The sequence below is a fragment of the Ursus americanus genome, chromosome 1 (assembly GCF_024610735.1).
Source record: "Ursus americanus isolate L20-20 chromosome 1, mUrsAme1.1.p, whole genome shotgun sequence".
NCBI lineage: Eukaryota > Metazoa > Chordata > Mammalia > Carnivora > Ursidae > Ursus > Ursus americanus.
Window position 1 is genome coordinate 88,883,490 of NC_142127.1, and position 25,488 is coordinate 88,908,977.

The window sequence follows — 25,488 nt, forward strand, 5'->3', positions numbered from 1 at the left end:
CCCAGCCTCCTGTCTCCTCCCTCCTCCCAAGCTCCACTGGTGGCGTTGGGGGTCAGAAGCCCTGCTTTGCAGGGGGGTGTGAAGGAGAAAGGCAAAGGGATAGCTACTGGAGACAGCTCCCCCCGGGGCCATCACTGTCCACCCTGCACCCCCACCCCCACCTCCAGACACACTAACCCTGTGAGCCACCAAGGCTCCTCCTGCCTTCTGGCCTGATGCTGGCAGGCCCGGAGCCTACTGTCCTCACTAGAGACTCCCTCCCCGCCCCCAGACCACTGATGAACAGACAGACAGACACAACCTCTATATCCTGGCGTTCCCTGGCCCTGTCCCATCTCCTGAGTACAGATGCGTGCCCTCCTGCCCTGGGAACACACATTTATTTACACACACTCAGCAACAGGCTTTAACACAAGAAAAACCAGGCCCGAGACTGTGGGAGAAGGGCCCTGCCTCCAGGCTGTGGATTTCAGTCCAATTTTTTTCCTACTTCTTTTTTTTTTTTTCCTTCTTTCTTTCTTTTCTCCAAACATCTGTCCCAGCCCTTCCTGCCCTTCCTAAATGGAGCCCCGCTCCAGGCTCCTGCAAGAGTCTGTTTTTCTTGACTGTACCCTGGGCCAACATTTGGTTTGCATTTCCCCACTTCCTCCTCCACCTCCCCTGCTCCCCCTCCCTGGGCCCAGTTTTCACCTCCCACCATTCCACCCGCCTACTTCTCCCCCACAGTGTTCCCCTTCCCCTCCAGCCCTCCCCTTCCCTCTCTCCCACCTTAGCTCAGGGGCGAGAGTTTGGGGTCCAGAGCAGGGTAAAAAGTAGGGTACAGAATATAAATGTATTCCCAGGGAGCACTGCAGGGGAATCCAGCAAAATCTGCTCAGGCCCTCATTGTCTTGATGGCCCCCTCCACCTTCCTCCCAAAGACTTTCCTCTTTGAGCTCTGGCCAAGGCTGGACCAAGTGAGGGTGGGTGGGGCTGGTGAATCACCCGCTCTGCTTTTTGGAGCCTTCCAGGGGAGGGAAAGAGGGCTCAGCCCCACCTCCTTCTGTAGACACACACACCAGGACACACAGTCCAACTCACATAAACACACAAAACGCTGAGGACAGGACCCCAGTCAAAGTAGGCACTTTGAGACCACTTTCCTAGATTGAGTAATCTGGCGAGAAAGTCCTCACACTTCGCTCTTCTGCACAGGCACAAGTGTGCTGGGCGTGCCCCTGGCATGTACAAAGGGTTACATATCCCCTGACTCTCTCCCCCCTCACCCAAAAGCATACCCTTGCCACCTTCTGTCAGTAACACACACGGTGCATCCCAAGGGTTCAGTCTCTACAACCGGCCTCTCCCCTCAGCTGGACCTGCCCAGCTAGGTGTGTGGGCTCCCAGTCCAACCAAGACATTTACCTGCCTAACTCCAGGAAGAGAGGGATCCCTTCACACTTCTTCTGGGGAAAGCCTGCCACGTGCAGAAATGCAGGTTGTGCACTGCACAAGGGATTGACACTGTATCTTTTGGTGATTCTGAGAAGTCAGGGGAGGACACTGAAACAAGGTGTCTGATTCTGGTCCTTCCTGGAGCAGATGCCTGAGTTCAGAGTCTTTGTTCTGGTCAAGGAGACAGGGTGGGGAATCGGGGTCCCTTCTGGGGGACCCTTTCTCCTATCTCTCCAAGTCTCTCTGAGTCCTTTTGCAAAGCTATGGAGCTGCAAAAGGTTTTGCCCCTTCACTGCATGCCCTGCAACATCATGATACCCTTCGATTCCCCCACTCCAGCACCTCCCTTCCAAGCCCACTGGGGCTCACTGATAGTTTGGCCGACACTGAATGCGCCAGGGTTCCACGCATAGCTGACCCTGCAAGACCACTGGGGGTGTCCACAGACAGACCCTCCTGTGAACCTTCCCGCCCTCTGCAGACTGGAGCCGTGGGCAAGCAAGGAGGAGTGGCTTTCAGGAGGCCTTTCGGAACCCACCCCTCAGCCACCACCACCAGCCCTTCCAGCCTTCCCACAGCTTGGAGGGCTCAGCTAGCTACATCTTGACATCCCAGTACCCTGGTCCACCCCTCTCCCCCTGCCTGCTCCCACAGCCCTTTGCTGCTGGCGTCACTAGAAAAAGCGCCTCCCGGCAGCTATCTCCGAAGTTCTGAGAAATCACCTTGCAGCTTCCCAGAAATGCTGGAAAACAAGCCTGAAGACCAAGTCACAGTGACACCAACTTGTCTGGTCTCCCACAAAGCCCAAAGTGGCCCTGCAGTCCTCAAGCCAGCTCCTTCCCCAGTCCCCTCAGGGTGTGGAGGACCCTCGTGCTGGGGGTTCCCGTGGAAGAACCCTCCCCCAGAATGTCCCCATCCCTCTTTTCCAAGCCTGTCGGGGTCTCTCCTGTATCTACACCTCTCACTGTTGGGAAGTCCTCCCTGCAACCTAACCACCATCCACCCTGTTGAATGTTAAACTCAGCCACCTGAGGTGGCTCTAACTCTGTAATGACCCCCTGTTTCTCGCTTGCTACCCATTCTTCATCCTTCACAGCCTGGTGTGCCCTCCCCCACCCACACAAGGGGAGAGTTCCTTGGGCAAGGACATGCCCTGTGTTTTGTGTCCCCAGAGCCTGGCATACAGCAGGTACCAGACATGGTTGAAGAATGAATGAGTCAATCTATCAATCAGTGGGTCCTAACGCACTTTCCTCCTGTTAGCATCTACCATCCCCTTCCCAAACCTTCCTTCTCTCCCCCTGACCCCCTTGGAAGGGCCTTGGGTAGTCCTGCCTGCACACGTTTGCACACGCCTGTGATACCCACCTATCTTCAGCACCATCTCCCCCTGCCACCCCCTGGCCTCTGAGCTCTCTCAGGCCCTGGACTCTCAGGGGGCCCAGACAGTATTGCTCAGCCCGGATTCCCCGCCTTGGGCTTGGACCAGGGTCTTCTCTGCAGCAGACATCAGGGACACGCCAGTGGGCTGGCTGGATTTTCCGGGCTGGGATCCCAGAAGCCTCAGAACCCGCCACCACCGTGTAGCACGCCACCCCACTGCCTCCCCACTGCCACGGCCAGGCCTGGGTTCCACTCTGCTCCCCCATCTGCATGCAGAGCACTTCCCGCTAGCTGCCCTCTAGATCCAGACCCAGCAGCCAGCAGCAGAAACAGTTCTCCAGGCTCAGGGGCTGGCGCTGGGCGGAGGTGGACTGAGCCGGCACAGAGGGATGGGTGAGTGAGGGCGGGAATGAAGCTCAGGGGCTTCATGAGCCTGACCTGACACCCCCCTCTCCCAGCCTCATTTCCTCACCTGCAAAATGGCCCAGCTGATGGCCTCTCAGGTCCCTTCCAGCTCCACCTTCTATGATTCCCCCAAGTCCCCAGGCCGAGGCCCCAGGTCTCTCCAGTCCACTCTTCCTAACCCCTGACACTTGTCCATCAAAAAGTTTTTCCTGTTGTCTGGCCCATCTCCTACGGTGGGATTGAGCCTTGCCTCTGTCACTACTGGCACAGAAGCTGGAGGTCACAGAACACTAGAGGCAGAAAGACTCCCAGGCTCAGCTAGCAGTCACAGTCAGAGCGACTAGCAGGGTCACGGTCAGAGCCTTCAGGGGCCCGACGGAAGTTAAATGAGAGGAGCGGGCAAGGGGTCGCTGGGGACCTTGGGAGGGCAGCCCCGGCTAAAGGGGACACACGCTCCTCAGTGACCACTGTGGCATCAGCAACAGCCACTGTGGCATCAGGGACATCTGACAAAAGGCCATCAGATCTTTTGATCTCTCAAGAGGCCCCAAATCTATATTATCATATAAAATCTTTCATACAAAACATGAACAAAAAAACCAAGTTTTTAAATGTTGGCTTTAAAAAAAACAAAACCATTCTGCCAGCCAAATTAAACATGTCCACTGGGAGAGTCTGGCCTTTGGGGCGCAGCTTCTCTAATCCAGCCCCCTTGTTTAACAGATGCCAACACTGCAGCGGAGGGAGGTCGCAGTGCTAGTCAGAAACAGAGCCCAAGTCTCATGGTTCCCAGGCCCCGCACATTTCCCTAAGCAGCCTGCCATCCAGTCACTGTGAGACCAGAGTCATGCTTCCAGCTTCCTGCCAACCCTGCAGCCCATAGCCTTCCACGCAGGGGCCGCTCACACCACAGCCTTCCTCCCAGCCGGTCCCAGACGCCCCCCATCAGATAGGCAGGTGTACTTCTGGCTCTGGGGTTCCTCTCCAATGCCCAGCTACAGATCCTAACAGTATGGGACACGCAGGAGTCTGACACCAAGCACGCGACTACTCTCTCTGTAGACGATACGCTCCCCACCCCCCCCGCCCCGCCTTGCCCCAGGAAAGATCAATATTAACTAATCAGGCACTTCACTGTGGTCTCCATTCACGGCTCCTACCAGCTCTATTTTACCGATGCAGAAGCTGAGGGACAGAGAGGTTCAGCAAGCTGCTCAGGGTCTGCAAGAATGGAGACCTGGGCGACTGACTCCACATCTCATGGGTACTGAGAATGTTCCTGCCGCTCCTGTAGCAGCAGTACAGTCGCCCAGGGACGAGGGGCTATGGTCCCATGTGGCGCTGCTGTGTTAGCTCTCCTCCCACTGCTAATGCAAGGGCTGGCACTGCAGCTCCGCAAAGGGGGTTGGTGACCCAGGCCCAGGTCTGGCTTGGGTGGGAGGTACAGGGGGCAGGAAAGAGGGAAGCCAAGGACAGTGCTGCCACAGGGTTCGGGGTAAGACTGACTGGCTCCCTTGTGGCTCCGGAAGAGCCAACAAGAAGAGAAAAGCCACAGGACTCGCAAGCTCTGGGGCCCGAGGTCTGGGTGAGCACAGGGTCTGGCCTCTGCTGCCCAGAGAGCCTCCTTTCGGGTAAGCTCTGCCTCTTCACCCTGCTCGCCAGCCCCATACGCACTGGGCCTTGAGTTCCGCGGTGCGCGAACCCTAGCATGCCTCCACGTATCACCGCATGGGGTGCTCACTGCACAGGGTGCCAGGGGTCAGTGGGGGCTGAAGTCCCATCTACGCTCTTCTCAGCAAGCCTGGCATGGGACACATCAGCCCGCAGCATGAGGCATCCATCAAAGCTTACCAAGGCACCCAGTGGGCTGGGGAGGTCTTGCCCCTCGCCCCCATGCCTACCACCCCTCCAGTACGAAATGGAGGTCACCCCCTTGCATTCCGAAAATCTGGTTGCTCCCTGAGACAGAAGGGGAGGTTCCAGCTGGGCCCTGTCTGGGCCTCAGTTTCCCTAGCTGACCCAGGAAGGAGCATCATTCACATCCCTTTCCCGTAACCTGCCCTCCGCCAGCACCCAAGGTGGGGACAGAGTCTGGATCCAATCCCAACAATTTTTAATAACCTCTTTCCCAGGGCTCTGCTCAGTGATCTTGATCTCTCCCCCGGCTCTAATTTCCTGTCTGACTCAGGCCCTCAAGGGCTGGCTGGAGGGAGCGAGGGAGGCAGCTGCAGCCCCAGTGCCCCGCTCAAATCCTGGCCCAGGAGGAGTTTGGGTCACCCTCTACCTCCGCAAATGAGGAGTGGGGGATTGTTAAGTGGCCTGGGGTCCAACTGACCTGGTCCTGGCTGGCCATTGCCCGCTGCAGGCTGCCTTTTCCCAAATGTGAAAATCCGGCTCCGCAGCATCTGAACTCAGAGTCTGCTGGACCGTGGATGGGGCTCTGGCCCCGTGCTCCACAGCTGCTGCGCCTGCCTCCCAGCCAATCGCTGGGGATGATGCATTTTGCTGGAAGATTTCAAAGCACACCTTGGGTGACTGGGGCGGAAGCCTGCTGGCACCTTTCCCTACTGCGGAGGGGCAGAGAGGGAAACTGAGGCCTGGAGGCAGCCCCTGGGAGGAGGAGCTGAACATTCCATCCCACATGATGGAGAGAACGGATTCTGGGAGAAATCCCTCCATCCCCACATACCCCAGTTCTGGCCTGTCTGGAGGTCCACAAGGAAGGAAACCCCAGCTGGAAAGGCACAATGATAATCAAGATAATAGCCCTCATTTTTATTGAACACCTACTGTGGAGTAGGTGTTCTCACGTATTGCCTCATCTAATCCTCACAACAACACAGTGGGGTAGGTAGTTTCATTATCCCCATTTTACATGTGTGAAAACTAAGGCACAGCTGGATCTAGCAATTTGCCCAAGGTCCACAGCTAGTAAATGGGAGACCCAGGATTCAAAGCCAGGCGGACGGGCTTGGCACCTGGCACTCTCAACAAGAGGGGTGGACTGCACCCCTCTTCCCCAGCGTGACAAGGCCCCTTCTGATTCCCCAAAGGAATGCAGAATGGATCAGAAGACCAGTTCCATGTTACAGGACCCCCAGTCCCTGAAATCCTTCCCTTTACTGGACGCTTCCAAGGGCTTACGGCATTGCTCTTGGGGTTCTCTCTGCCACTCCAGGGGAGAATTTAAGGTTACGCACAGTTCTTCCAGTTCTTCCAGTTCCCTACTTTGCTGGCTAGCTATGCCTCCACCCTCTCCCCAACCTCCCCTTTACACACACACACACACACACACACACACACACACACACGCAAACACACCCTGAAGGCATTGTCAAGGAACATCTCTGGGAGGATCCCAGGGGGAAAGATGCTCAACCGAGACACGCCCACCCGTAGACCCATAGCACTGCAGGTCCAGGCGACCCCTCGACCCTCCCTAGCCCAGCTACTGCCTGCCTCCTGCCCTCAGCCTCTTCCTGTTCAGTTCCCTGAGTTCCCTGGTCCCTCCATCCTCTGGGAAATCCCTCCTGAGTTCACCAGCCCCTTCATGCCCTACTTCCATCCCACTCTGCTATGCCCCAGCCTTAACTCTGGGTCCTCTTAGCCTAGTGGGGGAAGAAGAGACATTTCCAGGAACTCGTCCTCCCTTCCCACCGAAACGTAGGAGGGATGCTGAAAACCCTTAGAAATGCTTCTCTGTGCCCAAATCCCCACAGACTTCGGTACTATCCTTCAGACTTCTGACCCAACCTCAAGATGCACTGGGGGAGGGGCAGCCACTCCTCCCTCCGGGCATCCGGGCCGCACCGGGAGGCGCTCCCCAGGAGCCCCCAAACTCTGATGAAAGCCAGGCTGACAGGGGTCAAGACGGTGTGTCCCTGAGGGTAGAAGGGTGATACATGAGCCGCGGAGGGGACTCGGCCGGGAGTGCGGGGGGGGGGGGGGGCGGGGAACAGGTGCCAGGTGAGGCAGAGGGCTTTTACCTGGCTGCGGAGGCAGAAGCGCAGGGGCAGCAGGCAGGAGAAGAGGTACTTGCCCCATCGGATCACGCAGGAGAAGCACCAGCTCAGCCGAGTCATGGCGACCCCAGGGTGGGCGCCTCGGCGGGCGCGAGGGTCTGGGAACGAGCACCGGCCACTCCGCTCCCGGCGCTGGATTGGGGTGGGGAGAGGAGCAAGGCGAGAGCCCAGGCCCCCGGGAGCCTCAGCCCCGCGGGAGCAGCCCGAGTGTCCGGCCCCCTCTAGAGGGAGCAGGGGCCCCGACGTGGCTCCATCTCCCAGGAAGCCCCTGCGGGAGGCGCGGGCCGCTGCGGCCGCTCCCCTGCTCGGGGACTTCCTCCGGCGGCTCCCTGTCTCTGCCCCGCGGCAGCGTGACAGCCTCTGCCCGCCTGCTTGCTGGGCGCGCTGGGGGGCGGGCGACAGCACCCCGGCAACTTGGGAGGCTCGCGGGGCGGCGCGGGAGAGGCGGGTCGCGACGGGGCAGAGGCGGTGCCAGGCGCCGGGCGTCCACCTGTGAGCGGGGCACGGTGGTGGCGCTGGGGAGCCCGGGCGGCGGCGGCAGCAGCATCGTGCTCCAAGCTGCAGTGAGCGTGTGAGCGAGCCTGCGTGCGTGGATTCCCTCCAGACCTCACTCCATTCCCATATTGCTCCCCAGAGCATGATGTGATTAACTTCAACGGAGGCCACCTGCTTCCAGGACAAGCAGAAACACCCATGGGCTGCGGCGTGCACATGGGGACCCTGAACACAACCCGGGCCAGCTGGCCCCACTCACCACCAGCCTCGGACCCTGGCCACACTCAGACTCCTCTACCTGGAGCTCTCTCCAGGCAAGTCAGTGAGTGAGGGAGTTCTGAGCATCCAGAACCTGCACAGGTGGGAGGGACCCAGCCTGGGGCCGGGGGCTGAACCCGCTCAGACCCTAGAGAGCTGGACAGGCCCCCTCTGGCTATGGCTGAAACTCCTACTGCTCAGGGTTCAGGGCGCACCACTTCCCATCGTCACTGTCTGTCCTGCCCCGTGGCTGCCACTGGAGCCGAGGACCGTCCTCTGCCTCTGCTGTGCTCTGATGATGTGAACAGAGGACGGGGCCTCTCAGGAATATTGTTTGGGGTGAGCATACTGTGCCCCTGGAACTGGGGAGAGGTTAGAAGAGGGAAGTGAGAAGGAGGTGAGGGAGAGAGAAACAGCGCCAGAGGGACAAAAGCAGAGAGAGACCGGAGAGCCAGTCTGCAGAAAGTGGACAGGCAGCCATGAGCTTTGCCCTGGTCTGCTGCTGCAGAGAAAACGGGAAGGCAGCCAGCCAGCCAAGCCCCGAGAGAGAAGGGGCGGGGGGTGGGGGAGCTGCGTGCTAGCAGGACCCTGCCAAGGCCTCTTGCACAGCAACAGGCCACCAGAGCTGTGGCTAGGGACCCCTCCCCCAGTGCCCAGCCAGGCTTCCCTGGGACCGCCTCAGGGCCATCTTTCTTGGCAAGGCCGTCTCCCTGTCCCCTTCCCCTCCCCCCTCCCCCAAGCTCTCCCCTACTCCAGCAGACTTCTCAGGCCCTGGTCCCCTCCCCACTTCAGATGTCCACCAGGAGACAAGGCACTGGGGTAGAGTGCTTCAGGGGAGATTGGGCGGGAACACAGTGAAAGAAAGGAAGAGGTTCCAGCTGGTGCATGGCTAGGGAGAGGGGGAAAGACAGACATTAGGGCCCTCAGCCCCTCACAATCCCCCAAGCAAGGGGACCACTATCACACACACACATACCCCACATACACACAGGGGCCTTCCTCTTCTCTGGGGGTCCCCACAATCTCCACAGCTTCCCTCCCCACCAGGGCACCAGAGGAAATGGATAAGACCTGAGACGTGAGGAAATGGGGCTTAATCCATAGCGAGTGGAACAAAGTTTAATCGAAAGGAATCACTTGTTGAATGTTTTTAACAGGAGGAAGTCCTTCAGATAGGATTGGCTGGAGTGTGGCCCTGCTCAGACAAAGAGAGGAGGACCAGATGACTTTTTCTTAATAGCATCCTTAAGTCTTCCCAGCACTTAGGGCACAAAAGGCACTCATCAAACACAGAAAGAAAAGAGGGGTGGGTAGGAAGAAAGAGAAGAAAGCAGTAGCTAGACCCAGCTCTTCCCAACAAGGAGATCCTGAAGAAAAAGGCTCAGAAGGACAGAGAGCCCTTCACTTCATCCACTGCCCAGCAGGAGGTGTCCTTAAGCCAAGGGCCCTTCCAAGAGGAAGGGAAGAGTGTGCAGCCGACGACAGGACACCAAGTCTGGTCCATCACTGCCAGGAGCTGCTCCCAGTGTGCCCCTCCCAGCCTCTGGCCTGGCTTCATACCCCATGTCTCAATTCCTGAAGATCAATGGAATCCTGCCCCCCCGCCCCCATGTCTACTGCCTCAACTGCACCCAGAAAGGTGTCCCCCCTGGGGAGTTTAATGCCTTGGGGGAAATCACAAATCCTCTGTTCTGTTTTCACCACCAGAGGAGGTCAGAATCCTGACAATAACAGCTGCAGGATCCCCAGAACCTCCTGGAAGATTTCAGCCATGACCCCTTTGCTTCCTCTTCCACCAAAACTTTGTGATTTGGGGGGAGGGGGGGTGAGGAGGAGCTTAATCCCAAAAGGTCTCTCAATCTCAATCCCCTTTTCCTGCAAGGTACTCAAAGCACCAAAAACTGCACCCAGCTCCTGGTGGGTGTTGAGTAAGTCTTTCCTCCCTCTCTTTCTTCTTCCAGGCCCCTGAACATCGGGGACAGAAATGCAAGGCTCCACAGAATGGACCAGACACAGATGATCGACACAGGGGACCACATATTAGAGTCAACACATGGAGTGAGTGACGGGTCAGGATGAGCCTGGGTGGGGTCTGGTCCATCTGAGGACCTCACATCACACCCCCAACCTCTACAGTACCCACGTGGGTGCCAGACAAAAGCCCCCCGACTCCTAACTCTCCCTCCCCATTGGAGCTTTTGCGAAGCTGGCCACCATCCTCGGAGGGTTAACCAACCCTTCAATGACTGCTTCCACCTCCCACCTCCCCCAACCCATGCGACGTGGCCCTGCCCACACCTCCATGGTCCCTGGGCCTGGCTCCCGGCCCTGCCAGCCTCTGAGACCCCCGCTCTTCCTCCCTCTCCCTCCTCTCCTTGACCAGAGTCCACCCTGGCAAGCTAGGCTGTGCTGCAGGGCTGGCCAGGGCCTGAAAGAAGAGGAATTTCTTCTTCTCCTCCGCGCACTCTTGTTCATGCAGCCTAGAGACCCGGATACTGAGTGCAGGCCAGGGAGGAAATTCCAGACACCAGGTGGGATGGAGGCCACATGCACAGATGGGGCCACTCTAGGCTTTTCTCCCCAAGTTTTCCCTGGGTCAGTGCCAGGAGGGCCCCCTTTTCCCTTGAGTGGAAGAACAGGAAACTTCCCAGAGGCAGCCAGCAAAGGTGTCAGAGAAATAAGAGAGCAGGTCATAGCCACAAGCCCGCTGGGGACAAGCCTTGGGAGGAGGGCCCATCCGCTCAGGGGAGGCACAGAGCCTCCTCTGTCCCAGGCCCCCAGGGTCACAGTGCCCCCTGCTGGTTTTGTCTGGGGGGGGACACAAAGGCGGCTCCTGTTTGGGAAGAATGGCTTGGGCATCTGATCGGAGGCTCTAGGTCTTCTTTTCACACCCAGCGAGAGATGCACAGAGGCTGCTCCCCAGGGACCTCCCAGCCTCTCTCCTGCATCAGATGGGGACAGCTCTGGCAGGCCTGGCTTTCTCACTACCAGTTCGGTTCAATACCCTCCCAGCCACGGCGAGTCCTCCTGTGGCCTCCAGGTGGCTCTCACTTGGGTCTCACCTCCCAGGCTGGCTTCCCCAGAGCCCAGGCTGCTCTTCACAGGCTGCACCCATCATTTCGCTGCCCAACCATCTATAAGGTCCAGAACTCGAACAGTTTTCCCTCCATGCAACAGAATAGGGGTCCCTGCAGATCTGGGGTCCCATGTCATGTGGGCTCCAATGTCATGTCCTAGGCTCCTATCTCCTTGGACAGCCCCATTAAAGTCCTTGCATGCCTCCCATCGTCAGTCTTGTGGGACACCAGCATTTCTTCAGAGCACTTAGCACCGGCTGTTGACAGATTTGCTCACTTCCCTATCCCACCCCTTTCCTGCCAGAAGGCCAGCTTGCTGAAGAGCTGATCCGCCTTTCCATTGTATCCCCTGGGCGAGCGGGCGCATGGCATGGTGGCACGCATGGTCGAAGGACATGCATTATGTGGTAGATTGGTTGGTTGATTGCATGGAAAGGAAGGAAGGAAAGAAGGAAGGGAGGGAGGGGGTAGAAAGAGAGAGAAAGAAAGGAAGGAAAGAAGGAAGGAACAAATGAACAAAGGAACAGACGGGGGAAGGGAAGGGAAGGGAAGGGAAGGGAAGGGAAGGGAAGGGAAGGGAAGGGAAGGGAAGGGAAGGGAAGGGAAGGCAAGGGAAGGCAAGGGAAGGCAAGGGAAGGCAAGGGAAGGCAAGGGAAGGCAAGGCAAGGGAAGGCAAGGCAAGGGAAGGGAAGGGAAGGGAAGGGAAGGGAAGGGAAGGGAAGGGAAGGGAAGAAGGAGAGGAAGGGAGAGAGAGAGGAAGGGAGGAAGGGAGGAAGGAAGGGGGAGGGAGGGAGACCACTCGTGCTTCCAGACGCACTGGTCACTCCCCAGCCCTGGATTACAGGCCAGCCGGGAGTGTGGCTTTCAGGGCTCTTGCTGCCAGGGCAGCCAGGACCCAGGACGGTGTGGTCTTGATGCAGATCTGCTCCATTTGCCCCTAGCTAGGGGGCCCATGTTCCTACTCTGAATAGCTCCGCAGTATCCAGTCCTGAATCTGGTTCAACCCGAAAGAGAGCCCACACCTTCTCCTGCCCCTGCCCCCAACACACACTTGATTTATATATAAGGACTCTGAGGCCCAGAGAGGTAAAGTGACTTGGCAGGGGTCACTCAGCTAGAATGTAGCAGTGCGGACCCTGGATGGAGGGCCCCCCGTGTTTGGTCCATCACTTTTCCATAGTACAGCATTGCAGACGGGAGGAGAGGAGGCAGAGAAGGGGTAGGGGAGAAGGAAAGACAGGAAAGGCTTCTTCTCTTATAGATATCCCAAGGAGGTGAGTCCCTAAGTTCTCCTTCTCCCTTTCTCCCCCTGCCCCCTTGGAACCTGGTCTCTGACCCCTGACGGGCAGGAAGTCCCTCCTGATACCTAACCTCCATTACCCCCTCTCAAATGCCGAAGTGTATCCTCTTAGACTGCTTTGCTGGGGAAGGAGAACAACCCAGTCCCTCTCTTCTGCACAATGAATGCCTTCAGACGCTGTCAGCTCATTATTCAAGCCCCCATCCCCACCCCACCCCCACCCCTCTCAGTTCTGCAGGATGAGAATCCTGGGTCCTCTAGGCCCCTTTCCAAACGACTTCCATCACCACCCAGCGGCTGACATGACAAAGGGTGGAGGGGGGAGGGGTGGGGACAGACCTGGAGTGATGGTAAGGATCGATGCATTGGGAAGCCCAAGGCCTGGTCTCCCTCCCAGGGCAGGCCAAAGCAACTGGGGGTGGAGAAGTAAGAACAGGGGCACTGAGGTCATCCTGGTCATCCCTCCGCCCCTAGGGTGCTGGTTGCAGGGCCCCACGTGGAAACTGCAGACCGGAGCTGGGCAGCTGGGTCTGAGCCCAGGCTCCTGCATGAGATTAAAGCAGGGACTGTCTAATTGATTCTGATGGAACTGGGAGAGGGAGGAAGATGAATGGAAAGGGGGGGGTGTGCAGGGGAGGGGGAAGGGAGGTGGACAGGGGAGGGCCCAGTCTGGGAAGCCCAATTGCATCAGAACTAGCTAACACAATTATCATTCACCTCCACCCCCACCTACCCCCACACCACCCCCTCCGCTTCCTGGGAAACCAGCCCATTGACTGGTCTGCCCCTGAACTGGACAGAGAGGGCAGGTGGGTGTGGGAGGCACGGAAGAGAGGAGCTGGGTTAAAGTCCCCCAGTCCCAGAACCTAGAAGACACAGAAATCAAAGACAGGACAGTGACTGGCAGACAGCTAGAAACATCCAGAGACAGGCAAACGGAGACAGATACAGACAGATAAGCAGATCTCCATCTACCCCCTCTTCACCCAACAACCTCCCTCCCATCCCATTCCTGGCACGCCTCACCACCCTCCCCAAGTCCCCTCCCTGGGCTCCTCTCCTGGGCGCACCCCTGACTACAGAGTGAGGAAATGGGAGGGAGTAGGGGAAAAGGGACCCCGGGACTCTCAGGCTCCCCACCCCGCCAACAGCCCTCTGCCTGCACCCCACAGCCCTCCAGGGAAGTGGGAGAAGGAAATAGGGCCAGGAGGAGCCAGGAGCTGGGTCCCTGAGACAGATCCCAGGTGGACCCCAAGACTGAGTCGCAGACAGGAGGAGAAACAAAACCTCCAAGAGAGACAAGCAAGCCGGGAAAGGCACTGGGGCTGAGACCGTCAAAGACAGGAAGGGAGAGAAAGTTCATGTGAGTGGAGAGAAGGCGGCAAGCAAAACAGAAAAGCAGGAGGCCGGTGCGAGGACAAGGACACAGGAGGAAGGTGACCATCTCACAAAGGTGGCAGCGAAGGGCCAGCTTCGGGTGAGGGGAGGACAGGCAAGGAATAAATGAAAGAGGAGACAGCGTGTAGGGTGCCACCTGCCAGCCAGCCAGGGAAACCGAGGCACAAAACAAAGTGATACGGCCTCATGCCTCGGCTCCAGAAGCAAGCAAGGGACTCCCGCCAGGGCCCAGCTGTAGCCCCTGTGGTCAGGAGCCAGATCTGGGCCAAGACTCTCAGGGCACTTGATTCCTGACGAGGAGGAGGCCCCAGCCTGCCCAAGGGGCCAGGCCCAGAACAAACTCCTGAGGGAACCCAAGCCCCACCAGATGTAAATTCTTCACCACTCCAAACGTGCCAGGAGGAATGGCACCTCGGTGCCCCCTGGCTGGATCCTGCATCCTCCCAAGGCTAGAGGCCCTCCTGGGGCCCACAGACTTCCATTTGCTCCCCTGACCTGAATGGTACAAGGTGGCTTTCTCTTCCCGCTTCCCAAAGGGTTCCACACCCCCTCTGTGATCCATTCAAGCTCGGCTTCTGGCATGTTCTATTCTCACTCTGTCTGGTAGCTTCAGGGCAAAGCAGGGCAGGCCTGGGCCCCAGGCAGACCAGAGAAGAGGAAGTTACTGATACAACCCCGTGGATGTCTGAGCCAAGTCACAGGTCCATGGCGGGGTGAGGAGTCAGACCCAAGGATAGAAGGCAACATCCCAGACAGGGCTGGAGCGCAGCCCCTCTGGGAGCCCCGCATCACCTGCCAAACGGGTACTTCTGCCTTTGCCTTTCTTACCTCCCAGTGCCATTGAGAGCATGCCGGGAGAGAGCTCATGGAAAGCGTCACATCCCAAAGGAAAGGATACAGGTTCAAAGCCAGCAGAGACCAGGGTCCAAATCCCCACCCTGACACTTAACCAGCTGTGTGACCTGGAAGAGATCACTTCCCTATTCCGAGCCCGTTTCCCCTTCTGTAAAAGGGAGACAAGGACCCCAACCTCATGCGGTAATTGTCAGGGTGGAATGAAATGTGGAAATGCCTGGCACGGGACCTGAGTCATCAAGGCACCCTGGGGAGCTACTGGGCAAATATCTCAGAACTTGGGGCCAGGAGGGGCACCCTGGGGCAACTATCAAAGCAAGTTCATCCACCCCCACCAGACAGATGCTCCCCACCAAAACTTTGGGCAAGAGCACCCTGTCTGGAACACACAGTCCACAGCACCATCTGGGGAATGGACACCCAAGGAAGAGGAGCCAGGAGTCCCAGCCGGATGAGCCAAAGCACCATTGTTAGGCCATGTTGGAAGCAGGCCAGAGGAGAGGTAGAATGGGGGCACATGAGCCCAGAAGAAGCTGGAACTCAAGAAGAAGGAGGGATTGAGGGAAGCCTCTCGGGTAGAGAAAACAGAATAAAAAAGCAAAACAGTGAGTTCCTGAACTCCCCACCCACACTGAAGATAAACGTGAGGAAATGGGTCTGGACTGAAGCATGAGATACTCAAGTTAGACAACAGGCAGAACTTCCAATGAAGCGTCACACCTACAGAGAAGCCCCAGTTTTCACCCCATTACTTCCCCACTCTCCTTTAAACCTTGAATGACGTTTGAGTCTTCAACTTTCCATTACTCAGCATAAAACCTTAGTATTAGAAGTCCCTGTTCTCCTCAGCAGGAAAATAGGCCAGCCTTGCTTCCCTGATCCCCAAATCTCCAGACTCACGCAGCCCAGCACTCTCCGTACTGCTTCTCTGCCAAAAACCAAAACTCAGTCCTACCATCCATGGCTATCTCAGATGTCTGGAGTAGAGGACCACTTCCCATACAGACGTCTACTCCTAACCCCTCAGAAACCTCCTCTGCTTCAACCAAGCCTTGCCTGGGCCATCAGACACGGCTCTGTCTAGTACCACTTGTCCCCTTCCTTAAGTTTTCTGTCTGGGAGGCGGAGGGAAGGCTGTACAGGCTGAGGATGGGAGCAGGGGACGTGGCAGTTGTGAAGCAACTTTGGAGACGGGGGGAGCCCTTATAGGGAAAGGTTGATGGAACCCCATTATTGTTACTGAAAGCGTGTAAGAAAGGGCTGGGACTGGGTTTGAAAGGAAGCAGAAATGGGCCTGGAAATAGAAGTGTATACACCATACACACACATACGTAAAACACATGCCCCCGCAGGACAAAGTGAGTGTCCTGGAGAGTCAGGGCCAGGCTGGGACCCTGCAGACAAGGAGTGGGGGACCAAGACAGGAAAGAATGGAAGGCAGTAGAGCTGAGTACCCCCAGAAAGAGAAAAGTAGGTGCTAAAGGAACTTTCTGACCATTTTGGACCCCAAATGACATAAAAGCCTGATGCAAAGAGTATGTAGATGAGGTTTCCCGGCAGAGAATTCTTTGTCTGTGCTCGCCTGTCCCGAGACATCAGTGTGGGGTGTCACATGGAGATAAGAACTACCCCCAGTCCCCCAGCCCCTCACCTCCCAACAGGTGGCCCCTCTCTCCCTCCAGCCTTGGGCCCCAGAGAGAGGGCCTCACAGGGCCTCTCCCCACTACCCTGGGGTCTCTTTGTAGGCCCCCAGAGCTCCGCCGATCTCTGCCCTTCACACCCCAAACTTCTTCCTTCCGCAAGGGGTTGTCCCCTAGCCCACAGGAGGATGACCCTGACTCCCACAAGAGAAGCTTTCTGTTGATAAAAAGAGGAAGGGAGGCCACAAAAGGGAAATGAATTCATCAACACTCAGGGGCAGACAGGCAGCAAGGCCCCCTGGGATCCCCCCCGTCAGCCCTCTGCCTCCCCAGAGATCTCCTCCAGCCCAGGCCCACCAGGGTCCCTCCTGGCTTAAAGTTCTTCTGAAAGGGAGACGAGACCTTACAGCCTGCCCAGATCATCCTGTTCTGGGCTTCCCAGCCCTGGTTGGCTGAGAAGTGCTCCCAATTGTCTGACCTGCTGCTGTTTTCAAGCTGGCTTTATATGTCACTGCCCCGTCAGTGGCCTCCAGGCCATACACAAGACAGGTGATACCTAACACAGGAAGAGAGTGGAGACCCTGCCTCCCGGTCCCCGGAAAGACTGTCTTCTAGCCCTCCGGACCAGCCACACATCCTCTCTGCCTGCCAACCGTGCTCCTTTTTTTTTTTTTTTTAAGATTTTATGTTTAAGTAAACTCTACACCCCACATGGGGCTCGAACTCACAACCCCGAGATCAAGAGTCAGACACTCTATGAACTGAGTCATTCAGGCACCCCCCCCCCGCCCCCACTTTGCTCTCCTGCAGGCAGCAGCTGAAACTCCGAGAAGTGAAGAGGATACTTCCAGTGACGTGGACCAACTGAATACACACATTTACTTGTGCTCCCTTTTGAAACTCCTCTAAAACAACAAGATTTTTTTTTAATTAAAGCAAAAAGCTGGGAGGACAAATAAAAAAACAGAAAAGGAGAAGACACAACGGCGGAGGGCCGTTCAGCACAGCGCAAGCCCCACGGCTGCCGGGATAGTAAAACCCCTTCTGTTCCAGCTGGCAACTAGCTACCACGCACCACCCCCCCCCCCCAGTGCTCTGGTCTTCCCCTGGACCCGAGGGGCTAATTCCTGGTCCAGGAGGGGCCTCAGGACTGCTCCGGCCTCCCAGCCCAGTCGCTAGGATCTCTGGTTAAATATTTTGATAATCACCCTTGACAACAGTATCAAAATTCTGGGCTGAAGGACACATGGGTGAGCACGGTCTGTGAGCCCGGGAGAGCTGCACCCTGAACTGGCTGCAGGAAAAGCCAAAGCCAGGAAGCCACCAGACGCTTCGGCACAGGACCCTCCAAAGGCTCCAAATTAGAGGGAGATACCTTTGGGGGTGGGAGTGAATGTGAACTTAAACTAGATCGGTAGAACATTGGAGACATGGTTGGTTTCCAGATATCCTCTCTGACCCCACAGCACAAGGTGGAAGGCTTAGTCCCTGGAGAGGATAAAGTAGCGGGCCTGGCCTGGGGGCCACCAGGCCCAGCTGAGAGCACAAGTATCAGTGGGAAAAGGGGGATTGAATGTTGACTGAGTAAGAGGCAGCCAGGCCTGTACTTGCCAGGTCTGTATCTGCCCCCAGTTTTCACTTCTCTGGGGATCTGGCAAGTCCAGGAGAAGGGACCCAGATATAGACAGGAGGCCCCCCAATGCCGCAGCCTGGCCAGGTACCCAAAAGTGAAGCCCTTGGTGGGTCCGTTCCCACCCTCAGAGCAAAGCAGCCACCCGTTAGGGTCCCGTTTGAAATATAAGCCAAAAACCCAGGCTGCAGGGAAAGCTTAACAGAGAAGAACTGAGATGCAGAGCCCCTCGGAGGAAACAGGTGCGGCGCAGGGAGGGGAAAACTTCAAGATGAAGTTACTGGCATTCACAGAGGCCAGAGAAGAAGGTGCATCTACAAAACAAGAACGGTAGGCAAAAATAAATACATACATACATACATACATAATAAAAAGAATATTCAGGAAAGAAACAAACCAAAAAGCTCTTGGGAATTCATTGGCAAGTACAGAGCCCAGACTGAGGCCCTCACCAGGCGTTGGCCCACACTTGCCCCTTCATGCACTCTGCACACGCCTCGGGCCCCCAGAGTCCACGACGGGAGTGATCCAGAGACCAGATGAAGTGGAGACCCGGACCCGGGAAGGGACCTGAGAGGCCGGGAAGAGACGAGGGCCCAGGGCCCGGGACTGGAGAGGGCCAAGGCCGCCAGGTGGTGAGCTGGGAGACCGCCCCCCGGAGCCCTATCCACCACCGCTCTCAGCAGAGACGCAGCCCGCAGGAGGCCCAAGAGGTGGAAGGCCCGCTTCCAGGTAGGAAAAGCTCATGTTCAAAGAGGTTGAGTCACGGCTCAGGGTCCAAAGCAGGAGAAGCACAGGGCAAGGAATGCGAATTCCTGCCTTAACTCAACCTTCCTACCACAAAACTGAGGCCGGAGTGTCTTCGCCTCCAGGCTAGAGTCTTCTCGATGTGGGTTCAAGTCCTGGCCCTTGACACTTACCAGTGAGGAACCCCGGGTGGATCCCAGCGCTCAGTTCACGTCCCTCTGCCCACGTGTCACCCGCCAGCACCTGAAAGTCCCTCCCAGGTGTCGCCGGGGCCCCTGGCCCTCCAACCAGGCTTCTGGCTGCAGCAGCGTGGTGGGGAAGCCCCGGGGGCCCGGCAGACTCTGTCCCCCAAGGAGACCATGAGGGACCTGTGGGGTGGACCCTGCCTCAGCCCCAGACTGCCCTGAAAGCACCCCAAGCATGGGTCTATTTTTAGGCAGGCCCTAGCGGGCAGCCAGCCACCCAGAGTTATTCTCGACTGTGGGGTCATCAGGCTGGCCAGGGTAAAGGGGAGCCAGGGCTGAGGCTGCGGAAACGGCACCCCTGGGAGGAGACACCCGCAGACTGAGGGAGGGGCTGAAGAGCAAAGCCCAGGGCAAGGAGTCAGGGCCAGGGAGGGCTGAGTTGGGGGCAAAAGTCCAGAAAAGGCTAGGATACTGGGACGGCAGTAGGTGACAGGGCCTCCCTGGAACTGGCATCGAGGGGCGGGGAGGGAGGTCTGCCTTGTCTCTCCTTGGGGACAGGGGGCCGTGCCAAAGGAGGCAGAGGCCAGGCTGAGAACGAGGTATAGGCATGGGCGGAGTGGGCTGGGAGGACAGAGAAGGGGCAGGGCAGGGAGAGGAGAGACAGACAAAGAGACAGAATGACAAGAGAATCAGAGAGCTGGGTAGAGGTAGGGGGGGCGGGCAGGACCGGCTCCTGGGGACAGAGTCTTGGCCTCACTCCACACACCCCGGGCCTGACCACCCTCTCAAAAGTACCCAGTCTCCTTCCACCTACCAGGGCCACTCAGCCTTGGAGCAGAGGCCCCAAGACTGCTTGGGATCCCTGACTCCTTCAAGATTCCTCCCTGCCCCCAAGTTGCACACGCACACGCACACACATGCACACACACAGCCTCCCGGGAAGAGATGGGACAATGGAGAGGAGACAGAGGGGTGTCCCTTTGTCCCCCTGCCCAGCCTTGGGAGCTCAAATCCACACAAAGAGCTTCACAAAGTGCCTCTGGCTCCCAGAGGGGGAGATAAATGGGGGGAGAGGGGGGAATGGGAGACCCCAGATCTGGAAATGCCCAACAGTGGGTCTGGGAAGCAAAATGGGGGCTGTTCTCACAGTCCCAAGAGGCCACAGAAGAACTTAGGGGGAGAAGGATAAAGGAGGTTGGGGGGGTGCGTGGGCTCAGGCAGCAGGGAGAAAGCTAGGGCCAGAAGTGGCTTCCTGGAGGAGGCGGTCAGAGGTACTAACCTGCTGGAGGCATTGAGAGAGAGGTAGCCAGGCTTCCTTTCCCAGCCTAAATGAGGGGGCAACAGGCCTAACCCCACCCTATCGCCAAAGAATGTGGGGAGAGCACAGACCACCCCATCCTTTATCCCCCTTCCCTATGCTGCCCTGGGTCTAGCTGGGAGAAGGGTGAATACCTTCTTCAGGGCTGAAGGCCAGGCCCAGGTGGGGGTGGGGGGGTCCCAGGAGAAGAGCTGACCAGTCAAGCAAGATCATAGCTTCTTGCTCCAAAAAGACCAGTAGGAACAAGAGGAACCTCTCCCTTTGCGCCTACTGCACACCCCCAACCCGTCCTATCAGGAGGAGGGGAGCTGTCCTGCTCAGAAGAACGAGCGAGAAGGAGAGAGGCCGTGTGCACAAGAGGGCTTAGGATTCCTAGCTCACATCCTAACTACACTAACAGCAGTGCGGCCATTGACAAGTCACCTCCCAGGACCTCAACTTCCCCATCTGTGAAATAGGGTAACAACGCCTGCTCACATCACTTTCCAGGGTTCTCGTGAGCACCACGTGAGGCTCTTTTTAAGGGCATTTATTATCACGATTGCCAAGTGACCTCTGAGCTGCTGGATAAGTCAGAGATCCCACCCCAGGGCTCTCCCTCAACCCTACCCCCACTTCCTACTCTCTGGAGGAGTTCCCAGGTGAGGCTTCCGGCCAGCGAGTGAAGGGGTCAACCAGATGATCTCAAAGTCCCCTTCCAGGGGAAGGAGGAAACTGATGTTTATTGGGGGGCCTACTGTGTGCTAGGAGCTTGACATACATCAGCTACTCCAATCTCCTGGCTAACCCTGCGAGGCAGGTGCCATCATTCCCATTTCCCAGATGGGGAAACTGAGCTCACAAAGTTATCAGTGGCAGAGCCCAGATTTGTGACCAGGCCAGCCCATGCCCTGGGCCCATGCTTTTCTACCACAAACCCTCCCTCATTTCATCACCGTGGTGTTCGAAACCCCCCTGTCCCTGCCCTCATCCCCAATCCTTCTACTCCAGAGCAGAGCTTCCAGAAAGGCCTCCTCCCCCAATACCCATCCCCAGCTGACCTCAGGATTCAGGACCACAGAGGGTGACAAAAGAGGGACAGAGATGCCAGCAAGAACAGAGTGTGGACGGGCTCGAACAGTGCCGCCCGCCCACGGTGTCCCAGGGCTCGGCATAGACTGTGAGCCTGGCTCCACGTAGCAGCCTGGCAAGGTGGGCTCTGTGCTCCCCATTTTATAGGTGAGGAAGCGAAGGCTCAGAGGCACTTTTCCAGGGCACCCTGCTAAGAAGCAGGTGAGCAAGGATTCACCCAGCTGCCTGTCGCCCAGTCCCTGCTCCCTGGGCTACAGGACTTCCTCTCTGGGCGGAAGCCTTGGAAGAGGTGGTGTTGAGGCCCACAGGGAGCCTGGGGAGCCTGGGGGTCTTGCCTTAGAATGCAGAAAAACCACAGAGAACCACCCCCCCCCCCCAGCGCTACCTCCACCATGCTCACCCCCTGCTGGCTTTGTGCAACTCCATTAAGAAGCAAAGGAATAAATTAGCCCTGCTTAGCATATTGAGTGGCTGGGGTTCAAGAGGCCGTCTGGGTGGCTCGCACATCTCAATGCAGTCTGCCAGCAGCTGCGATGGTGGAGAGCCGGTGGGGGCAGTGGGGGGGGGGGTGCTGGTCTGGCCAGGCTGGGCCTGCTCCGACCTCCCGCAGACCGCCTCAGCTCAGTGCCCAGAAGCATTTGCTTCTGCTCCAATTTCATTCCCCTAATGGAGCCGCAGCTTGGCACCTGCTCTCCGCACCCCTGCCCCATGCTCTGGCCAGCCCCAGCCAGCCCCAGCCAGCCCCAGAGGACACCCAAGGGTAGTGTCAGGGGTACTGTCAGGCTGCCCAGCCTTCCCAGGATGAACTTTGAGATGGATGGCTCTGTTCAGGGGGGAGGAAGCAAACAGCACAACACAAAGTCCTGAATGCCCCCGGGTAGGCCCCCACTGGCCTCTGTTTCCCCCTCAGCACTGAGGCACCCCGAGCACAAAGGAAAGATGGGGAGGGGAACAGAGGACTGCTCCAAAGACAAGGTGGGTCATCCCTCCGCCCCAAGCAGGAGCACGCCATCTACCACCACGAGGACAAAGGATCTTAACTCAACAGCCAGAATCCAGCCTGAGACCAGACCCAGCAGGCCCAGGCCTGGAAGGGAGCGGGACAGCCTGGGGGCCCAGTCTGCTGCCTCCTGCCACACCAATGGGTCGCTCCCCTCTACCCCTCCCAACCCACCCCAGACCCCCAGCACCAGAGGCCTTGTCCCCCTCCTTGTCTCCAGGCCCTGTGACAGCCACAAGAATGCACCTTTCAGACCTCCTGCTACAGGGAGCAGGACTGGCCAAGGCCCCAGCTGTGCACTTTGAAATCACTACCATGCTTGCTGGGGCCAAGCCTCTGAAGGGGCCCCGCCATTGTCAGAGTGCTGGGGCAATTCTAAAGCAGCCTTGTTCCTGGCAGACACAAGACTTGCGGCCAACTTCGGTTCATGGCTTCCCTGTCGGCTTTGATCCGGAGTGCACAGAGGTCTAGGACACTTCTGTCGAACCCGGGCTCCCTGTGCCTCCCCTTCACTCAGGGTCCGACTTAGGTGGGCATCTGAAGGCTCTCCCAGCCTACCCTGGCCCCTTCCCTTCACTCAGCCATTTCCCCTAATAAAATCTTTTACACATTTAATCCCACCTTGTTTCTTGGAGGACCCGGACTACCACAGCCGCCTTCACTACGTGCTAGCCTTCACTACGTGCTACTGATACGCCCCGCACTGTTCTAAGGGCTTCCAAGGGCAGCAAAGGATTTCAAGATACAGAGAGCTTACAGAATGTGCTCGCGATGCACAGCCCTGAAGTGGCAGAGCCCGAAGCTGACAAGAGTTTCGCCCCAAAGTCCACTGTGTCACCACCACTCCACACTGCGTCATCTATGAGATGCCAGCCTTCCCGCTTTCTGCCTTCGGGGAAAGAAAGAGGGTAGAAAAGGGAATTGCATCTCCCGAGGAGTGGGCAAGACGGACACGCAGAGAGAACGGAGCTGAGACGGAAAGAGAGAAAGAAGGCACAATGGCCCCTGAAGAGTCCTGATTCCCACAAGCCAGAGCACCTCCCCTCCCCAGGGCAAGGACTGGCTGAGCTCGGGGACCACAGGGAGCAGAAGAGGAAGGAGAAGGTGGCCGTGCAGCCCTTGCCGACCCCGCGCACTTGCTGCCATCCTTGCCCCACCCCCACTGCCGTCCCCCTTGGGCATGTGACTAGGGTGTGCCAGAGGTGTCAGCCAAGGGACTCCTGGCAGTACCCAGTCCCTGCAATCTCCATCCCTCCCCACCCCCACCATTCCTCATCCTCCATCCCTTCCAGGGCAGAGCCAGCAAGCCTAGCCCAGCTGGGTCTCAGGGTCCCAACAAAGCCAGGCCTGTCCCCTGCCCAGCCTCCGTGGGAGTGATATCTGGGCCAGGCAGCAGGTAAAAGTGAGCCAAAGGGACGTGGCAGAGAGCCAGCTGTGCGTCCTCCAGGTGAGTTCCCAGCTTAACCCCTGGCCTGCCGGGACAGAGTTCTCAAGGCTGTTGGTTAGGGGATGAAGGGGTTGGGAGAAGCAAACTCAGGGACAAAGAAGGGGAACCAGCTTCCAAGGGGCACCCGTACCCACGCACACATGTGTGGATGCGTACACACACATGTGCGCACACACACACGCACACACATACAGATCCCCATTTGGTCCGGCCACATGAGAAAGACCCATCACCGGATCCAGGCACCCCACACCCACCTCTCATCCATCCTCCACCCTGGGCCAAGGACAGTTTAAAATGCAGACTCCACCCCCTCCCCACACACATACTGCTGAACCTTCCAGGGGCTTTCTATGACCCACGTAAGTCTGAAGTCCAAACTCTTTAGTTTGGCATTCAAGGCCCTGCCCATGCTGACCCATCTCTTTTCCAGCTTCTGATCCAGCCTCTCCCTTCCCGCCCTCTCCTCCAGCTCCCCGAGGGTACCACACACTTGCACGCCCCTGAGTTTCCTTCCCTCTGTGTCGGGGGAGGTCACCTAGTCACCTTGTAGGACCCAGGTCAATATGTCACCTCCTCTGGGAGGGCTTTCCAGACTGTCCCAGGCAAAGTAGGCCACCCCCTGCTCTAGAATCAGGCCTTCCTGCACAATGTCTCCACATGATGTGTTTGGACATCTTACCCCCTGCCTCCAACCTGGGCCTCTGAACAGAGGGTGAGGACTTACTGCAGAAAACTAGTATGTGTGCCCAGGACTTGGCAGAGGGCAGGTGAGCAGGATAGAGGAAAGGTTGTTGGCCCAAGGATGAAGGGTGGGCAGGTAAAAGACAAGGAGGAACAGATGGGTGGCAAGGCGGATGAGCTGAGAGGGGAGCAGACAAGGGAGAACCGAGAAGCTGCTAGGAGGTGCAGAAGCCACATGTGACACATGGTATCAGCGTCCACGGGACATATAACAGAATGAGGAGTGGGCCCAAGGGCACACCAAGGCTTTCCCAGAGAGACTGCCAGAGCTTGCCTGCCCTTGCCTGCTTTCCTTCAGCTGCGGCAGGAGGAGTGGGGTAAAGTCAGGTTTGATGGGGACCCTGAGAAGTTCCTGAGAAGGGGGTGCTGGCAGAAATGGCAAGAGGAGCTGGACAGAGGCAAAACTCATGCTGAGGCCACAGGACAACCCCCTGGGCCTCCCAGTGACTGCCCCCCACTGCTGGCCCCTGCGGATCACGGGGTCTTACTCCCCTCCACTCTCTCCAACCTTCAAAAAGCCCTCTGTCAGTGGATTTCTGACCATGGCTGAGCTTGACCCCAGTGGTCTTGTCCTCACTCCCATCTCATCCCCACAACCACACCCACCCGTGGGGCACCCAGAGGAGCTCGGGCCCAGGGAGACCCCCAAGGTGGAGCAGGGATCTCAGCTTCCCAAGCAGGATAGCTTGCCCAGCACAGCAGGCCACACCTGCCCGTGGCCTTCCCCTGTGCCTGCCCCCTCTGCCAGGTTCTCTCACCTGTCGGGTCTCTGCCTATCCCAGTCTCACACGCGGCCGACCTTCCACTGGGCAACCCTTATTGAGCCCATCTTCTGCTAAGTACCTAGGATAACAAATTCTCAAAAACTGGACTCTGGTCTAAAAACACTGGCCCCCAGACTTACTGGGGAGACAGACTTGTGAAGAGATATCACCAGAAGCACCCTAACCCTCTCACATCCTTGGTCAGAAAGAAACACTAAAGTTAAAGTCCCTCATCCCCTATCCCAGGGCGGTTTGGAGACCCAGCTTCTGCTCTGGGCCCTAGGACTTCTCAGGCTGGGAGAGGGAGGAGCTGGC

General features: G+C 57.7%; 1 protein-coding gene across 16 annotated transcripts in view; it reads right to left on the reverse strand.

Annotated features, from left to right (window-relative positions):
• Positions 1-25,488, reverse strand: part of TNS1 (tensin 1) — a 225,520-nt gene that overhangs the window by 194,436 nt on the left and 5,596 nt on the right. For 13 of the 16 annotated variants that reach the window (XM_087863306.1, XM_087863305.1, XM_087863297.1 and 10 more), the window contains exon 1: positions 7,209-7,319. The exons of the other annotated variants lie outside the window; for them this stretch is intronic. In XM_087863306.1, the coding sequence (XP_087719432.1) occupies positions 7,209-7,304 (96 nt within the window). In that variant the 5' untranslated portion in view covers positions 7,305-7,319. Of the gene's footprint in view, positions 1-7,208; positions 7,320-25,488 lie in introns of those variants that run through there. 16 annotated transcript variants of the gene reach the window in all.